Here is a 15025-nt window from a genome sequence, read left to right as displayed (position 1 = left end):
TTGTATACCAGAGCCTTGATTCACAATACATGTGCCTCTTTGAGGTGTGGTATTTTAGAGAATAAAGTAGCTCACCTTTCAAGCACATTGAATCAAACAAATGTTCACCAATTTTTCTGCTTGATTTTAAAACATTTCTGCCAAGGAAGTGAGATTCACAAGCATAGTTTGTCCATTGCAAATGGGACACTAGCTGCAAACTAATCATGGTATTGTTGCAACAACCATACATGTAGCAACATCTAATCAATCATTTCATTGTATGATTGTTGCAATGACCACCACAATAAGTGACTTTCTGATAACAAGACAGAAGTGTCCAGTGCTTTCAATCTCCACCATATTGGCAACGTGTAGACAGCTTTGGTCAGAGACACTTCACAATGTTTTCATGATGTCTGGAATCCTGTATCAATTCTCTGTTTACGGACTGAGGCTATATTGCAATCATGGAATTGGAAATCTAACCGATATCTACATAATAGGCCACGCCTCCCCCTTGTGACATCAAAGGAATGGCTCGATGGAGATTTCCAGTGCTGCGCAGGGATTGGTCAGTTCAAATTTGGTGACGACGTTGGGGTGAAGGACGCCCAGATGACCGATTGACTTCCCTCTGACGATGACCTCGGCACATCGACCAGAGAAGAAAGTTGGACCTGGGCATCATCACAAAGAAAAATATGAGTGAAATGTCACACTCTTTCTTAGTAGTACTATCCATGTTCTTTGGTACACTTTTTAATGTTCCACTTGGTGTGTGGGGTTTTTGTTGTTGTTGTTGTTGTTGTTGGTTTGAGGGTTGTTGTTGTTTTTTGTGTGTGTGATTTGTTGTTGTTGCTGCTGTTTGTTTTTGTTTAGTGGTTTGTTTGTTTGTTTTGGGGTTTTTAGGTTTTGGGGGTTTTTTTGCCACATTGGCTTTTTTTTTCTTCATTTCAGCACAGTGATATGCATTCATATCTGAACTAGACAAAGTGTCTATACCAACCAATAGAGGTGCTGAAGATGGGGACAAGCAAGTTTGTCTGAAAGTTTGACTTGCAAATGCACATTTTAGTGATAAATGAGACATGCTGCTAGATAGGTGTGTTATACTCTTATAAACTGAATAACATAAAAACAAGGCTTGCAAAGTGATGTATGCATATGAGATAGACTCTTACAAGGCCAGCATTATTATTCTCCCAAAATATTGTCAGTTTCTTAGTAAAGCAATCTTAAAGGTATGATGGTAAAAAATGTGAAAGTTTATCAAATATTCTCAAGATGAAGAATATCTCAAATGTCTTAATATTTAGGTTTGTTCCAAACTCTGGATGTGAGATGATAAAAAAAGAAGAAGATAGAAACAAGGAGTTACTCACTGTCTGCTGCCTTGAGGTGGTAGCCATCCTCCTTGGAGAAGGGTACCTGGAGGAGTTGCATCGTCCGGTCTAAGAGCCCATGAATCACCTTGGCAACAAGGGGTGGGAAGGGGGGATGAATTATCTCACTGTAACTCATAGAGTTGATGATATATGTATGCACACTAAGAATGTTGGTGAAACTCAAGCATTCATCCACGAAATGAAATGCTCTGACTTACAGTCAATCTGGCCGAAGTCAAATTTATTGGACTGAAGATATAGCTTTGACTAAAAGGATATTTGACTTTTGAGGAATTAAAATAAAGAGAATATAAAGAGAAGAGGAATTGAAAAGACCTTCGACTTAGGTGATTATTCGACTTACGCCAAGTTGATTTACGCAAGGTTGACTGTATATCAAACACTGATGAAGATATGCATGCTTGTCTTCCAAGGTTTTACTCTGTTTGTGCAAAAAGACATCAACTATCATTTCTTGAGATTCTTTTACCATATGAGTCACTAAAAATTCACAGTCCTGAGATTCCTGTTGAGCAGGATACAATAAGCTTGGGCAAAACTCTTACTTCTTGCAGTTCTTAATACAACATGAGCTACAAGAAATTCAAAGCTATGTATTAGGTTCATGCGCTGCTGCCAGGAATTCATACTTTGGGAGGTTCTCATACCAAATTGATCACAGAAATCTACCATGCACATTCAGGAAAGAAATCAATGCATATTCATGAGACATAATAATGCATATTCATAAGACCAAAAGCAATGCATATTCATCAACAAGACGAAATCTAATTCATATTCACTGCGCACACCTCAAAGCCGGGGCTCTTGTTGTAGTGGACGGCACAGAAGTGGCGGTAGTTCTGGGCACCCACGTCCTTATCTGGGTTCTGGAGCACGACGTCGGATATCTCAAAGGCCTTGATAGGGAGGGGCATCTTCCTGTTACAGGCAATTGTCTTCAGGACGCCTGGGAGCAGAGCCGTCCTGGCAACCTGCAGGAAATTGTGAAAAATGGTCAATTAACCCTTTTTAATTACAAATGTACATCAATTAACAATTAACCCTATTAAACTTATACACTCATTTTCTTTCTTTTTTTTTTAAAGTATCTATAGCAGCAGTTATTCAGTAGTTTTGTTAAATAGTTCTTTGCCTCCATTTAAATGGGTGGTACAGGTTTTATGTTTTCAGACTGTACTTCCCTCAGTCTGATCATTTGTCCATTCATTCTGGATCTTGTTTTGGAGTTGTTATTTTTGTTGTTGTTGGATACTTTTTTTATTAGAAGATTACTAGCAGAGCTTCATTTTTTTGTTGGGAATTGAGTTTGTGCATGGACAGTAAATGTCTGTCTTGACCAAAGGATGGCAGGAGAGTATCATGTGTGCCCACATTTTTCACAGCATTATCTCTAGAGTCACACGATATTCTACTATCTGCTCAGTCACGTGGAAGGAAGAGGATAAAACAAGGGGATGGGATATCATAAGTATATTAAACATAGTGAGGACTTTCCACACTCCCTAAATCTCAAGCGTGGTTTGCCTAATCTGAAAACACTGTTATTCTACATCGCGACAGACATATTTACACTGCTTCCTTCACCTCTGTATGTCCCCCATAGTGGCGATCTACGTGTAGCTGGGGCTTGAACCCACAACCTCAAAATATCCCTTCAAGCACCTTACCACTGGACAATTATGCCTCCACATCCAGTGTCTCTTTTACATTCTGTCATTTGAAATCCTACCTGGAACTCTGCCGTCTTGGGATTTGAGATGTGAACGGCTTTCGTCTTGGCTAGATCAAGTTGCAGCTTGTCTGATACGTCTTCTCTTGAACACTGGGGAATGGACAAAAAAAAAATGGAAAATGACATGGCCAATTACTGTAAAACCAGAAAAGTTTGTGCAATGAAATTTTTGCAAACTGGAGCCGACAGCCCTTTTTCGCAGCATAATTTTTGTAAATTACCCCTGGCAATGAAGACAACATCTTTTGTGTGCATTTCAATTTTGAAAATCTTGGCTCCTCACAAAATTCACAAAAATTTCATGTGTGCGAAAACGTCTATGTTTACAGTATATAAGACAATACATGGCCTTTGATATGACAAGCAGCAATTGGCACACTGAACTCATTTGACAGTCAACTTTTATGACAAACTGCAATGGATGTAATGGAACAATTAACAAAACAAATGGGATCTTTGGAGAAATTCAAGTACATCAAATTCGCAATTTGAAGTAGAGTGCTTCAAACCTTTTTACAACCAGGTAATTAGGTTGCATCATGGGAAGCACCAAACACTTCAGTAGAAACCAACCTATGATAACATCTATTAAAGTGTCCTGTTAAAAGATGTCTGTGGTAATATACAACCCATCATGCACTGCAGTGCGAGTTCAAGGATCTCACACAATGCCCACTGCAATTGATATTTCTTGCAATTTCATAAATATTGACTCCTTCACAGGAGTAATGCAACAGAGATAACACCTTCTGAACTCTGAACTCTTGTCCTCTCAATCCTAACACTGCAGAGGGAGTATCTGACTTACAAACATGAAACCAAGGGCTTATTTAAAAAGTTGCACAAAAATGGAACATACCAAGGCAAAAGTGAGGACTTCTGTGAAGCCGGCAGCGCAGATGTCCAACCGCAGCAGGTCCGTCAGTTTATTGATGCCGAACTGGTTGGCGATGGTGTTCGTGTTGGGGATCGTCTTGGTGATGTTGTTGTAACCGTGGGCAATGGCCACATCCTCGATGATGTCACAGGAATGGATGACATGTGCAGGGGTCAGAGGTCAAGGTCAATATCACATTGCATGAGCCAATCAGATACTAGCCAGCATGCAACTGCCTCCTTTCCTTCTGTGCTTGTTTGCAACCTAAAACATCCTGAAATTGACTAACGAGCAACACGGATCAGGAACTCCTCCTAATCTCTATTCTATCACAACTGCTGTTGTGTGATGAGGTTGCGATGTTTGGTCGCCTTATTTGGCAACCAGCAAAGTTTGAATGCATATTCACCAATGTCAACAAAATGGGCAAGTTATGGCTGTGTGCAGGGGTTTGACAAGTTGACATAATGCTAATGTCATGGCCTTTTCTATAATTAATCCGCCTAACAGGGCTTCACTCACGAATTAACAAGATAAAAAATGGTCAATATCTGACCAATGTGACAAAGGATATCAGCTCTCGTAGGAGGGATCTCCACAGACAGTTTCTTCCCTCCGTCCGTCACCTTGCTCGTTAGACACATCTTGGTCAGGAGCTGAGCTATCTTGTCTGCAGACAGGCTGCCAAAAACAAACAAGCAAATAAAAATAAAAAACATTCAAGCACTGAACAGAACATAGATCAAAAGTTGATGTCCTGTATTCCCACTTCACTATCTTATCCTGTATACAACATGTCCACATCTTTCCTAAGGTAACAGGACCTTGTATCTGAAAATCAGAAATTTTCAGGACAGCAAAAAAAAATTAGTTTCATTTTAACAACATTTTTACAAAGTAACAACAAAGCTGATGTCAAATAATGTGCAAACATTGTCTGGATTACCTTAATAAACTTCAAAAGTTATGATTAGTATTTTTTTTTAATATTTACAATTGACTTTGGGTTTGTTTGTTTTTATACATATTATGCAAATTGAGATAGATTTGTATAGGGTCTTGTCACCCCAGGGAAAATGTGCATGATGAGCCATGATGCAAGTTCTTCGAATACTGCACTTCTGGTCAATTCAAGCTTTTACTCCACATTCTTATAGCATGCAGCGGAGTACATAAAAATATATATCAATATGGCTCATGGATACACCACATTGTTGATAACACCATGAAGATATAACATTTTAGAACAGGTGCTTACTTGGATAGATTTGTTGGAATCATCACGGGATAGGGACTGCTCCGTGTTTATATCTCGACTATTAATGACTACACACATTAAAGGGATCGTAAAGTTTTGGTTGAGACCTAATTTCATGTTTCTAACATTTTTTGGTGAGATAATGAGAAACCTTTCATGAAATATGAAAGAGCATGTAATTGTATGAGGAATTCAACGTTTATTTGATAAAAATTGGTTTTGAAATGGCTGAGATATCCAAAAAAGAGCGATTCTCATAAAGTGTGAGACCCACACTTTATTACGATCGCTCTGTTTTACTTTGTTTTTGGATGTTTCAGTCAATACAAACCCGATTTCCATCAAATATGCTTTGAATTCCTCTTAAAATGGTATGCTCTGTACTATATCATAAGTGTTTGCTTGGTATCTCGCAAAAAGTTAAAAGCCCAATTCTCATCTCCACCGATACTGTACCATCCCTTTAATCACCTGTCAGGGAATGCCGAAAAGTGCATCATTAACATGATAAACGAAACAGACTTTTCTTTTCAGCCAAACTTATTAGAGTACCGCACATTCCTAGGTATTAAACGCAGAACTCTCAGCAACATCTTTGTTTTTGGTGTTCATTTTTTCTGGGGGGGGGGGGGGGGTGGGGGTGTGGAGGGAGGATGGGGCTATCATCAGATCTATAACATGTTCATCTTCCTCAAACACCATAAACAACAATGGAATTATAAGATTGATCGCAATGGTCAAATGAACTGCAAATTTTTACCTGTAATCTGATAGCAAGTGCTGCTCCAGATAATCTATGGTAATAAGAGATGTTGCTCAAAATAAGAATGATAAATAAATAGGAAACAACTTACTTTACTCCAACTCTCCTGTTGATGAGGTCCACTGGAACATCTTCCTTTCTGTACTTCAAAGCAGGGTAGATGTCTTTGCTCCTGTCTGGCTTTATCACTTCCACTTGCTCCATGCTGTGTGGATCAGAAAGAAGAAGCAATGAATACTCTCCTTCGCCCATATCTTTATTCTGACAGCATTGTTGTCAGTACCATATTTTAGAGTAAAACAATACTTCACTGGCTTCCCCTTGATGTTTCATGGTGAGACTTGAAAGTTGATACTTTGGCCCACTTCCTTCAGGTAAAGAAACTGATTTACTGGCAGACAATCCGGAACAAACTTTCCTTGATTCAAATTATCGAAATTCTACCGTCGAGGTGTTTTTTTATTGCAACTGATTGACAATCGCCCTACATCAGTTGCAAACTTTCCTTGAGTTTGCTCTTTCTGGAAGAAAAGGTATGCAAAAAGGTTGTGGATTTTACCTTATCAAAGGCAACTATTACTTTGATTTCTCAAAATCTGCTGATCATTGAGCCACAAAATAGAGCCCTCAATCCTCTATATCACATGCCTGGATTAACCCTTTGATACATAATAACCTCCTCAAGGCCATTTTTTGGAAATACCAGACATCTTCACGTAGAATGGAGGTAATGAAAGACTTAGATGAAAATATTAATGTCAGATAAAAACAGTCTGCAGGGCATAATTGCCATCACCTGTGGGGATGGAAATAATGCATAAGGATGTCAAAACTATACTCATGAAAGAATTCTCAGTATTTAAAAAAAAAAAAAAAAAGTTGGATCAACAGCTCCCTCGCTTGGTAGTTTCCCAACTCACACGAACGGCTCCTTGCAGTACTGGCTGAACATCGTCACCAGGATGTCCAGCGAGATCTTGATCTTGGTCAAGTCCGTGCCGGTGATCTCGATGAAGACGTTCTTGGTGTTGAGAGAGATCTTAGAGTGATTGCCTGTAGTGCAGAAAACAGAGAGTGAAAGATTTTACAACTTGATGATTTCACAAGCAACCCTCAATTCCATTTAGAACACATTATCCCACAGATATGAGCATTCGCCCATGACAAACCAGGAAGATTGCAAAGTGCAATTAGGAAGATACTTCTGTGATACATGCATCTCAATGAGCAAAAGTAAGTTCTGAATTAAAAAAAAAAAAAAATTCATATTCTCTTGTCCAAATATGAAGTGAAATTTTTTTCCTTCATTTTTTTTTCTTCATTGTGTGTGTGTGTGTGGGTGTATGTGTGTGTTTCCAGCTTATGGAAAGAGCACTTTACTTACATGTACATTTTTCAGAAGGCAGAGGCATAATATTAGGGTTGCTTTTTGTCTACAAGTCAAATGAAAGTTCAATTTTCATGAAAATAAAATTAGTGGAATTCTCTTCATTGTTTTTTTTTTTTTTCTATATTGTGTGACATACACCACGTCATCAAAAATTGCTTTAGTCTGTGATCTATATTGTGTGACATACACCACGTCATCTAAAATTGCTGTAGTCTGTGATGGATTTGACCAAAACTGTAAAAATTCATAACTTTTGAGCAGATCATCTTGGTTCAATCACACTTCACTAATATAAACTACTAATAATTCTGTATTCACCAAATTCACATGTACAAATGACTCCTATAATCACAAATTCTTTGGGACCTGCATTTTTCTTTCGTTATAACAAATTTTCGTTAAAACCAAACAAATAAACAATAAAACCATCGAGCGGATAATGTTGCGGCCTGAATTTTTACTTCGTTGTAACCGGAATTTCGTTATAACTGTGTTCGTTATAACGGGAGTGCAATGTATATCTGAAGTTATTCATCAAACAATCACACAGATGAAACGGACATTTTGATTTTGTAAAAAAAAAACAACTAACCATTGATGATTGGGGGCATAGAGAGAACCACACCATTGCTGTCAAGGATTACTGGATAGACGGGTTTGTCTCTGATGATTGGGAGGTAGTGGCGGAGGTGACTGTCGCCAGAAAACAGTTCCATCTGCTCAACTGCTGTGTATGCCTTGGTCTGGGGAGCAGAAATCCAGAGAGATAATGATGAGCAAAAATCAGAAGTGTGAAATCAATCATTCCGGATCTGAGGCTGTGGTATGAACATTACATCCCACGCATGTCCCATGCCAAATTGATTTCATATAATTGGCAGAAGGAAAGCAAACATATCTATTTTTAAGCTCAAAAATTAAAAGCTGATGGAGAGATATTACAAAGATATAGCTGATTGTTGCCAAATATATACCAATGAGTCTTAAACAGCCATTCCTCACAATTCATGTAATTGCACATCATCTACTGTAGAATCTAGTACATAAATAGATTTCTGGAATGAATTGTGGTCCTTGTGCAGATAAACTAATAACTACTATATAGATATTCAAAGTCTATAATCATCTGGAGTTCTCCTTTCAAGTTTCTCAAATGGCTTTGGACATGCAGTATTATTGTACATACTTTACATAAATTGCCAAAACAAATAGGAAGTGCTTTGATGTAAGGTGAATAAGAATGGCTGGGACACTTCTTATATCCTCATCAACCAGCATACCTGATTGAGGGGGACAAACTTGATTTGGTCGGGAGGCAAGGCATCAAAGGTGAACGGTCCCTGGATGGTGTCCAAGTCGTGCGTTCCCATAGAGACAAGACTGCGCTTCCTGAGATGAAAAAAAATAATAATAATAATAAACCGAGAAAGGAGAAAACAAGTTTTGTTAGTAAACAATGTAATGACCTCATGCTCTCTCTACAAAGAAATGCAGCAAACAATCAAGAAATGAAAGGGCTTTTATATGCAACAGAATGAGAAGATCAGGTTTAAATGCTTGTTGGATTAGTCAGAGATATGTTGGTTTGAGGGAGGGGTATATAATGGGTGGGGTAGGTGATGGGAGGGGTATAATCTTTTTTTACAAAACAAAGCAGCTCTCATCTGCCAAGTGTTATGTGTGTGTCTAAATACTTGGAAGGCTCATGTACTGGATGTAGTGATAGCCCAAATATGAGACATGCACACAAGAAATTGTACCGTTTTCTCCAGAAGGCGGCTCTTGTATAATACCTCTTGCAATCAGTGATAAAGGGAACACATAACTTAAGTGGTATACCACTCTAAAAATATTGCATCATGACATGGGCTAAAAACTGAGATCTTATTCATCATCACTGACATTGTTTCTTGCCATGAACATTCCAAGTTAGGGTTTCTCTGTTCCTCTCCCCCCAAGACTTTACTTGAAATGAAAGTGTCTTCAAAACTGAAAGAGTAGCCGAGCTTCTCGGATCTCTCTTGATCTGAACTGCAAGTATCGACCACATCCACAAAATATCATGCAAACTTTTTCATCAAGGATAAGTGGGGGCACAAGGTCATTCAAGACGAGCTGACACTTTCTAAGACTCTATCCTGATGTTCACTACAACTCCATTTTTCAAATCACCATCAAGGCATGCTCCTGGACCTCAGTCCTTCTTGCTCTTACCTGCCCAGGTTCTGGTGGAGCTTGTCCTGGAGATCAATGAAGCTGTCGTAAGACTCCTTCGTAAAAGTGATATTCCTCAAGATGGCTGCCACGGCAAATGGGCGCACTCTGGCTGTCTGATCAGTGTGTGTGAGAGAGTGGGAGGCAAAGCTTTTGAGTTGGTGGGTGACAGATAGTTCAACACTTCAGACTCACTTACATAATCCTATTCACAAATCAAGATATTTATCACTTTCCTTCAAGGCAAGTTAGACATATATGTCTAAAATCAAGAACACTTCTGTTTCACAAAGAATTATCTATAAGCACTTTCATAATGCTAAAAAATTCACCATCTCCTTTGTAATATTTAGTATCACATTATATCTAATCACACTGAATCACTTGATTATATGACAACTTGCAGTGGTGTAAAATAGTACAGATTCCTTAAAGGCCTATCTGAGGGAAATCACTTGGCTAATTCACCATAAGATGCGCTGAACTTAAAGATCAGGGATCGAGTGAAAATTTATATTTCTCATTTCACAAGTAAATAGACATAAATAGCAGTATTACAGTGGGCATGATAAATTGTAACATTCAAAGGGGTGGGGAAAGGCAGCATAAAGAGATGGTATCGTTTTCATTGAGATGGGGGGGTTCAGATGTTAACCTTTTGCGAAATGATAAAAAAATTACCTGAATATCAACAAGCATACAATTCTATGAGGAACTTAATTTTGAAATGGCTAAGATATTCAAAAAGCAAAGTGAAACACAGTGGTCCTAATAAAAGGTTGGTCCCACCTTTTATTAAGACCTCTTTGTTTTGTTTTGTTTTCATATCTAAGCCATTTCAAAATCAATTTTCACCAAACAAACTTTGAAGTTCTCTTAAAATTGTCCCTTTCATATTTTGTAGGAGGTTTCTCATTATCTTTCAACAAAGTTACAAACCTTAAAGGACAAGTCCACCTTCATATACATAAGGATTGAGAGAATGCAGCAATATTAGTAGAACACATCAGTGAAAGTTTGAGGAAAATTGGACAATCCGTTCAAAAGTTACGAATATTTTAAGTATCTGCACAGTCACTGCTGGAAGAGAAGACTACTACAGTTTATGATGTCATATGCGTACAACTATATAAGGAAAATAAAAAGAGAATTTCACAAAACTTTACTTTTTGAATAAAGTGCACAGTTCTTCGACTTGCTACTTACGTATGTTAAGGGTAATATTATTCCCCCTGCCTTCTGAAAGAGAGAAGTCAGGTGCTCTTTTGTTATGCGAGAAAAATGGAAATATGTTGAATTTTCTTTATTCTTTCTTTGTACCGTTGTACTCATGTGACATCACAAGCTATAATAGTCTTTCCATCCAGCCGTGACTGAGCAGAAACTTTAAAAATTCATAACTTTTTAACGGATTGTCCAATTTTCCTCAAACTCTCACTGATGTGTTCTACTAATATTGCTGCATTCACTCAACCCACATGTCTATGAAGGTGAACTTGTCCTTTAAGCTCTATCGCAACCAAGACTGTATCAGCCCTTTAAGGGGGCTATAAAGTAACTTGAAACTCAATACTGCCATACATGTAACAGAGACCACTGTGGCACTGAGCTTGAGGAACTCACATCAGGTTTGATGAACATCTGCTGCAGACGGCCTCCACTCTTGGGCGGAATGGCCTTGTAGCGAGGGGCTTCCAGCTTCTGCAAGAAGACCAGCAAACCCCGGGCCAGACCCTCCAGGCACAGAAGGTCGTATCTACGAAGAATGAACAGAGAATGAATGAGAAAACAGATTACACAGTAAGAATTGTGAGAAATAAGGACAAAAGGACAGTAGCAACTGTGGAAATTGAGAGAAAATAGTTAGAGATTGAGGACAGACATACTTGGGCACATAAAGAGAGAAGCCTACAATAGATTCATTGACACTTGTCAGGCAAATGCATTTGCTTCCTTGACTTGGAGATAAACAAATTTCATGAAATTAAACTTTAGAATGCATTAACATCATCACTCTGAAGAAGAAAACAAAATAAGCATGTAAACAACATAAAAAGTTTAATAGTCTACTAAGAGTTGGATACAAATCCCTTGTCCTCTTATTATTATCATAATCATTACAATATTAGTATCATCAGTAGTTGTGGTAGCAAGTGGAGTATAAGGGTAGCAGAAGGGGTGGTGGTAGATGCAATAGTTGTAGTAGTAGTTGTAGTGTCATTATCATCATCAATATTATCATTATTTTTACCCCACTTACATACTAATTCCATGAATAAATTCCCTAGAATATTTACGTCCCATATTTGGCATACTTGCCACATCCTAAAGAAAATGATACAGTAAAAGAAGAAGTAAATAAATTGAATTGGGCTCCCTTATTTCCTGAACTACCACAACCAGCAAAGAGAATGATTTCATAAGTGCATGTTCTTACTGTATAATACACAGTGTAGCCCAGCTTAAGTGACAGTGTAAACGGTCACCTCTTTTGCTTATAAAGGAGAAACTAGTCATGTGAACCTACAGCCATGTAACAGTTACCTTGCTATATCAGGTTTCTCACTATATCAGGGCACTCCACAAAAATGTACAGGTAGCAAGAGTTGAGACTGGTAAAATTACCTTGCTATAGAGGATTTCGTTATATCCAACATCTTTCAAGGTTTCACTGTGTACAGCAATTTGATTAACCCATTCCATACTGAATTCTGAAATCACCATAGACTTACTACACAGGCCACTAGGTTCCCATAGGGAACGGCTTAAAAAGAACACTAACCTGTTTGCTGGAACATCAATCTTGTAGATAACAATATCAGACAAGCCCTCAGCTTTGTCACTCCCTTGTTCCTTCTCCATCATAGTCTTCTCAGACGTCTAAACAAGAAACAAAAGGAAACAAAAAGATAACAAAAGGCTACTTTTATCTCACACAGATTTAGCTTTTCAATGACCAACAGGATTTTTACTAGGTGCAGAGATTTTCCGCTCCCCTCTGAAAATGACCAGACACTGGGTTGGGGTGAAAAGATTTAATGAATTTGTACGGCATATATAATTTAAATCAGATCAAAATGAAACACATGCACACATACACACCATTCATATTCCTAACATAGTTGCAAACACATCAATACAATGAACACTGAAATATCATTGTAGAATGAATATCTATACTTCAATCATAATAAAATTATTGGAAAATGCTTTGAATTGGCAAAACTTATGAAAACATGTATGCCATCTTCAGTCGACACTTCATGATCATGACCATTATGCCATTAAAGGCAAAGCATCACTTTCATTACTGAGTAGATAGGGTCTGAACAGTCTAGTAATGGAGTCAGTATAAAAAAAAAATAATAATAATGTCTTTAGACCTACTACGTTTGTGTAGACACTATATTCAAATTGAATGTTGATGTTAAGTTTAAATTACAGTTGTACTGTCACTCCTTTTTCACACAACAGTGTAATTCTATCCTGCAACAAATGCAATTACGATGCAGCCTTTGTGCCTTACCACTTCATCCAGTTCCAGGCCATACTCAAAGCAGAGTTCATCAAACTCCTCGTCACCTGAGTGCAGACAGGGGAAGAGCATTTAAAGGCATAATTTACCATTTGCAGATAAAACAAAAAAACCCAGCATTAGTGCTTTAAAGGACAAGTCCACCTTCATATACTGTATATAAGGATTGAGAGAATGCAGCAATATTAGTAAAACACATAAGTGAAAATTTGAGGAAAATTGGACAATCCGTTCAAAAGTTATGAATATTTTAAGTATCTGCGCAGTCACTGCTGGAAGAGAAGACTACTACAGTATATGATGTCACATGCGTACAACTATATAAGGAAAATAAAAAGAGAATTTCACAAAACTTTACTTTTTGAATAAAGTGCACATTTCTTCAACTTGCTACTGATGTATGTGAAGGGTAATATTATTCCCCGTGCCTTTTGAAAGAGAGAAGTCGAGTGTTCTTTTGTTACAACTGTATGTGAGAAAAATGGAAATATGTTGAATTTTCTTTATTCTTTCTTTATATCGTTGTACTCATGTGACATCACAAGCTATAGTAGTCTTTCCATCCAGCCGTGACTAAGCAGAAACTTCAAAAATTCATAACTTTTTAACGGATTGTCTGATTTTGCTCAAACTCTCACTGATGTGTTCTACTAATATTGCTGCATTCACTTAACCCACATGTCTGTGAAGGTGAACTTGTCCTTTAAAATAGTTCTAAAATGTGAGTTAGGGATAAAGATAACCACTGTGAAAATTTGAATGCATATTATCGATGTTTATAAGTATTTGTTAATACACAAAATGTGAACAATGGTTAGTCTATATAGATCTAGTCTACTTTACTTATAATAAAAATGTTTCCAGACTGAAATCGTCTACAGGTACAGTTATGGCCTTCTATGGTTTAAGAAAAATACTGATAGTGATATCTCTTTATATTTCAGGCTTTACTTCAAAAATCTTATATGGTAGGATGTTTTGTGATACAACAGACCTACACATATGCATCAAATGTGATATCTTGAAAAAAGAATTTAAATCACTGCTCCCAAAGCCTCAAACTGGACCTTTTAAGACGTTTTTACGATGTTTGCTTTTTATTGAAAATTGAATTGACTCCATGAATGCACACTCTGGTCCCTTCCCCCTGTACATACAAGTAAACCTCACAGAATACCAGCTAGTGCAACTGAATATGGGCAATCCAGCCATATAGCTATCTTGATTAATGATTGGTGTGGTAGGACTAGACCGTAGTAGGAGTCTATTCTCGTCAGATGGAAAATGAAAACAAACACACAAACATAAATGCAGACGATTGGGACTGCACAGTTGTGTCTCGCTCCATTGATCACACATGGTAGCAAAAACAGCACAAAAGTACTCACTGTAAGTTCTTCCCAGAGCCTCAAAGAGAAGATCTCTTTTGACTCCAACGGTAGGCATGTTGACAGCAAAACTGGTCTGATCCCTGCCTAAATTTCGAAAATACTCTGCAACTAGGCCAGGCCCACCCTACCAACTGGGTGCCACATGAAAGCTCACGCAATCTCACGCAATATCAAAGTTTGTGACAGTGCCGTATTTAGCGCCCTCTCTCGCTAGCATTTTATCAGCTGAAGCACTATGCACTCGGGATCCCCTATGCGTATTCTACCACCACTGGCTACCACCAGTGATATAATGATACTAGTAGGCAGTCACGTCAGGTACCTGTACAGTGTACTTTGTTTTTGTTTTTGATTTTGTTTTGTGTGATTCCTCAAACATCTTAATACACTCCTAGAAACAAATTTTGGGACACAATGTCATTCTTCTTAAGTCAAAGAAACATGAACCACAATACTGAATATGCCTAGGAGTAT

At 37.9% G+C, this 15025-nt stretch overlaps 1 protein-coding gene across 1 annotated transcript; it reads right to left on the bottom strand.

Moving 5' to 3' along the window:
* Positions 1–290: 290 nt before the first annotated feature.
* Positions 291–14673, bottom strand: LOC139712659 (phenylalanine--tRNA ligase beta subunit-like). Its single transcript, XM_071624467.1, has 15 exons — positions 14549–14673; positions 13152–13207; positions 12408–12505; positions 11249–11381; positions 9626–9741; positions 8692–8800; positions 8004–8154; positions 6942–7074; positions 6113–6226; positions 4575–4681; positions 3983–4164; positions 3121–3213; positions 2180–2362; positions 1365–1452; positions 291–659 (listed from the first exon to the last, which is right to left on the bottom strand). The coding sequence occupies exons 1-15, from the start codon at positions 14604–14606 to the stop codon at positions 508–510; spliced, it is 1773 nt and encodes a 590-aa protein (XP_071480568.1). The 5' UTR covers positions 14607–14673; the 3' UTR covers positions 291–507.
* Positions 14674–15025: the final 352 nt, after the last annotated feature.

Source organism: Diadema antillarum, unplaced genomic scaffold, assembly GCF_040938485.1.
Source record: "Diadema antillarum isolate AM-2024a unplaced genomic scaffold, OU_Dant_1.0 seq00001836_RagTag, whole genome shotgun sequence".
Lineage (NCBI taxonomy): Eukaryota > Metazoa > Echinodermata > Echinoidea > Diadematoida > Diadematidae > Diadema > Diadema antillarum.
This window is presented reverse-complemented; position numbering and strand designations above follow the sequence as displayed.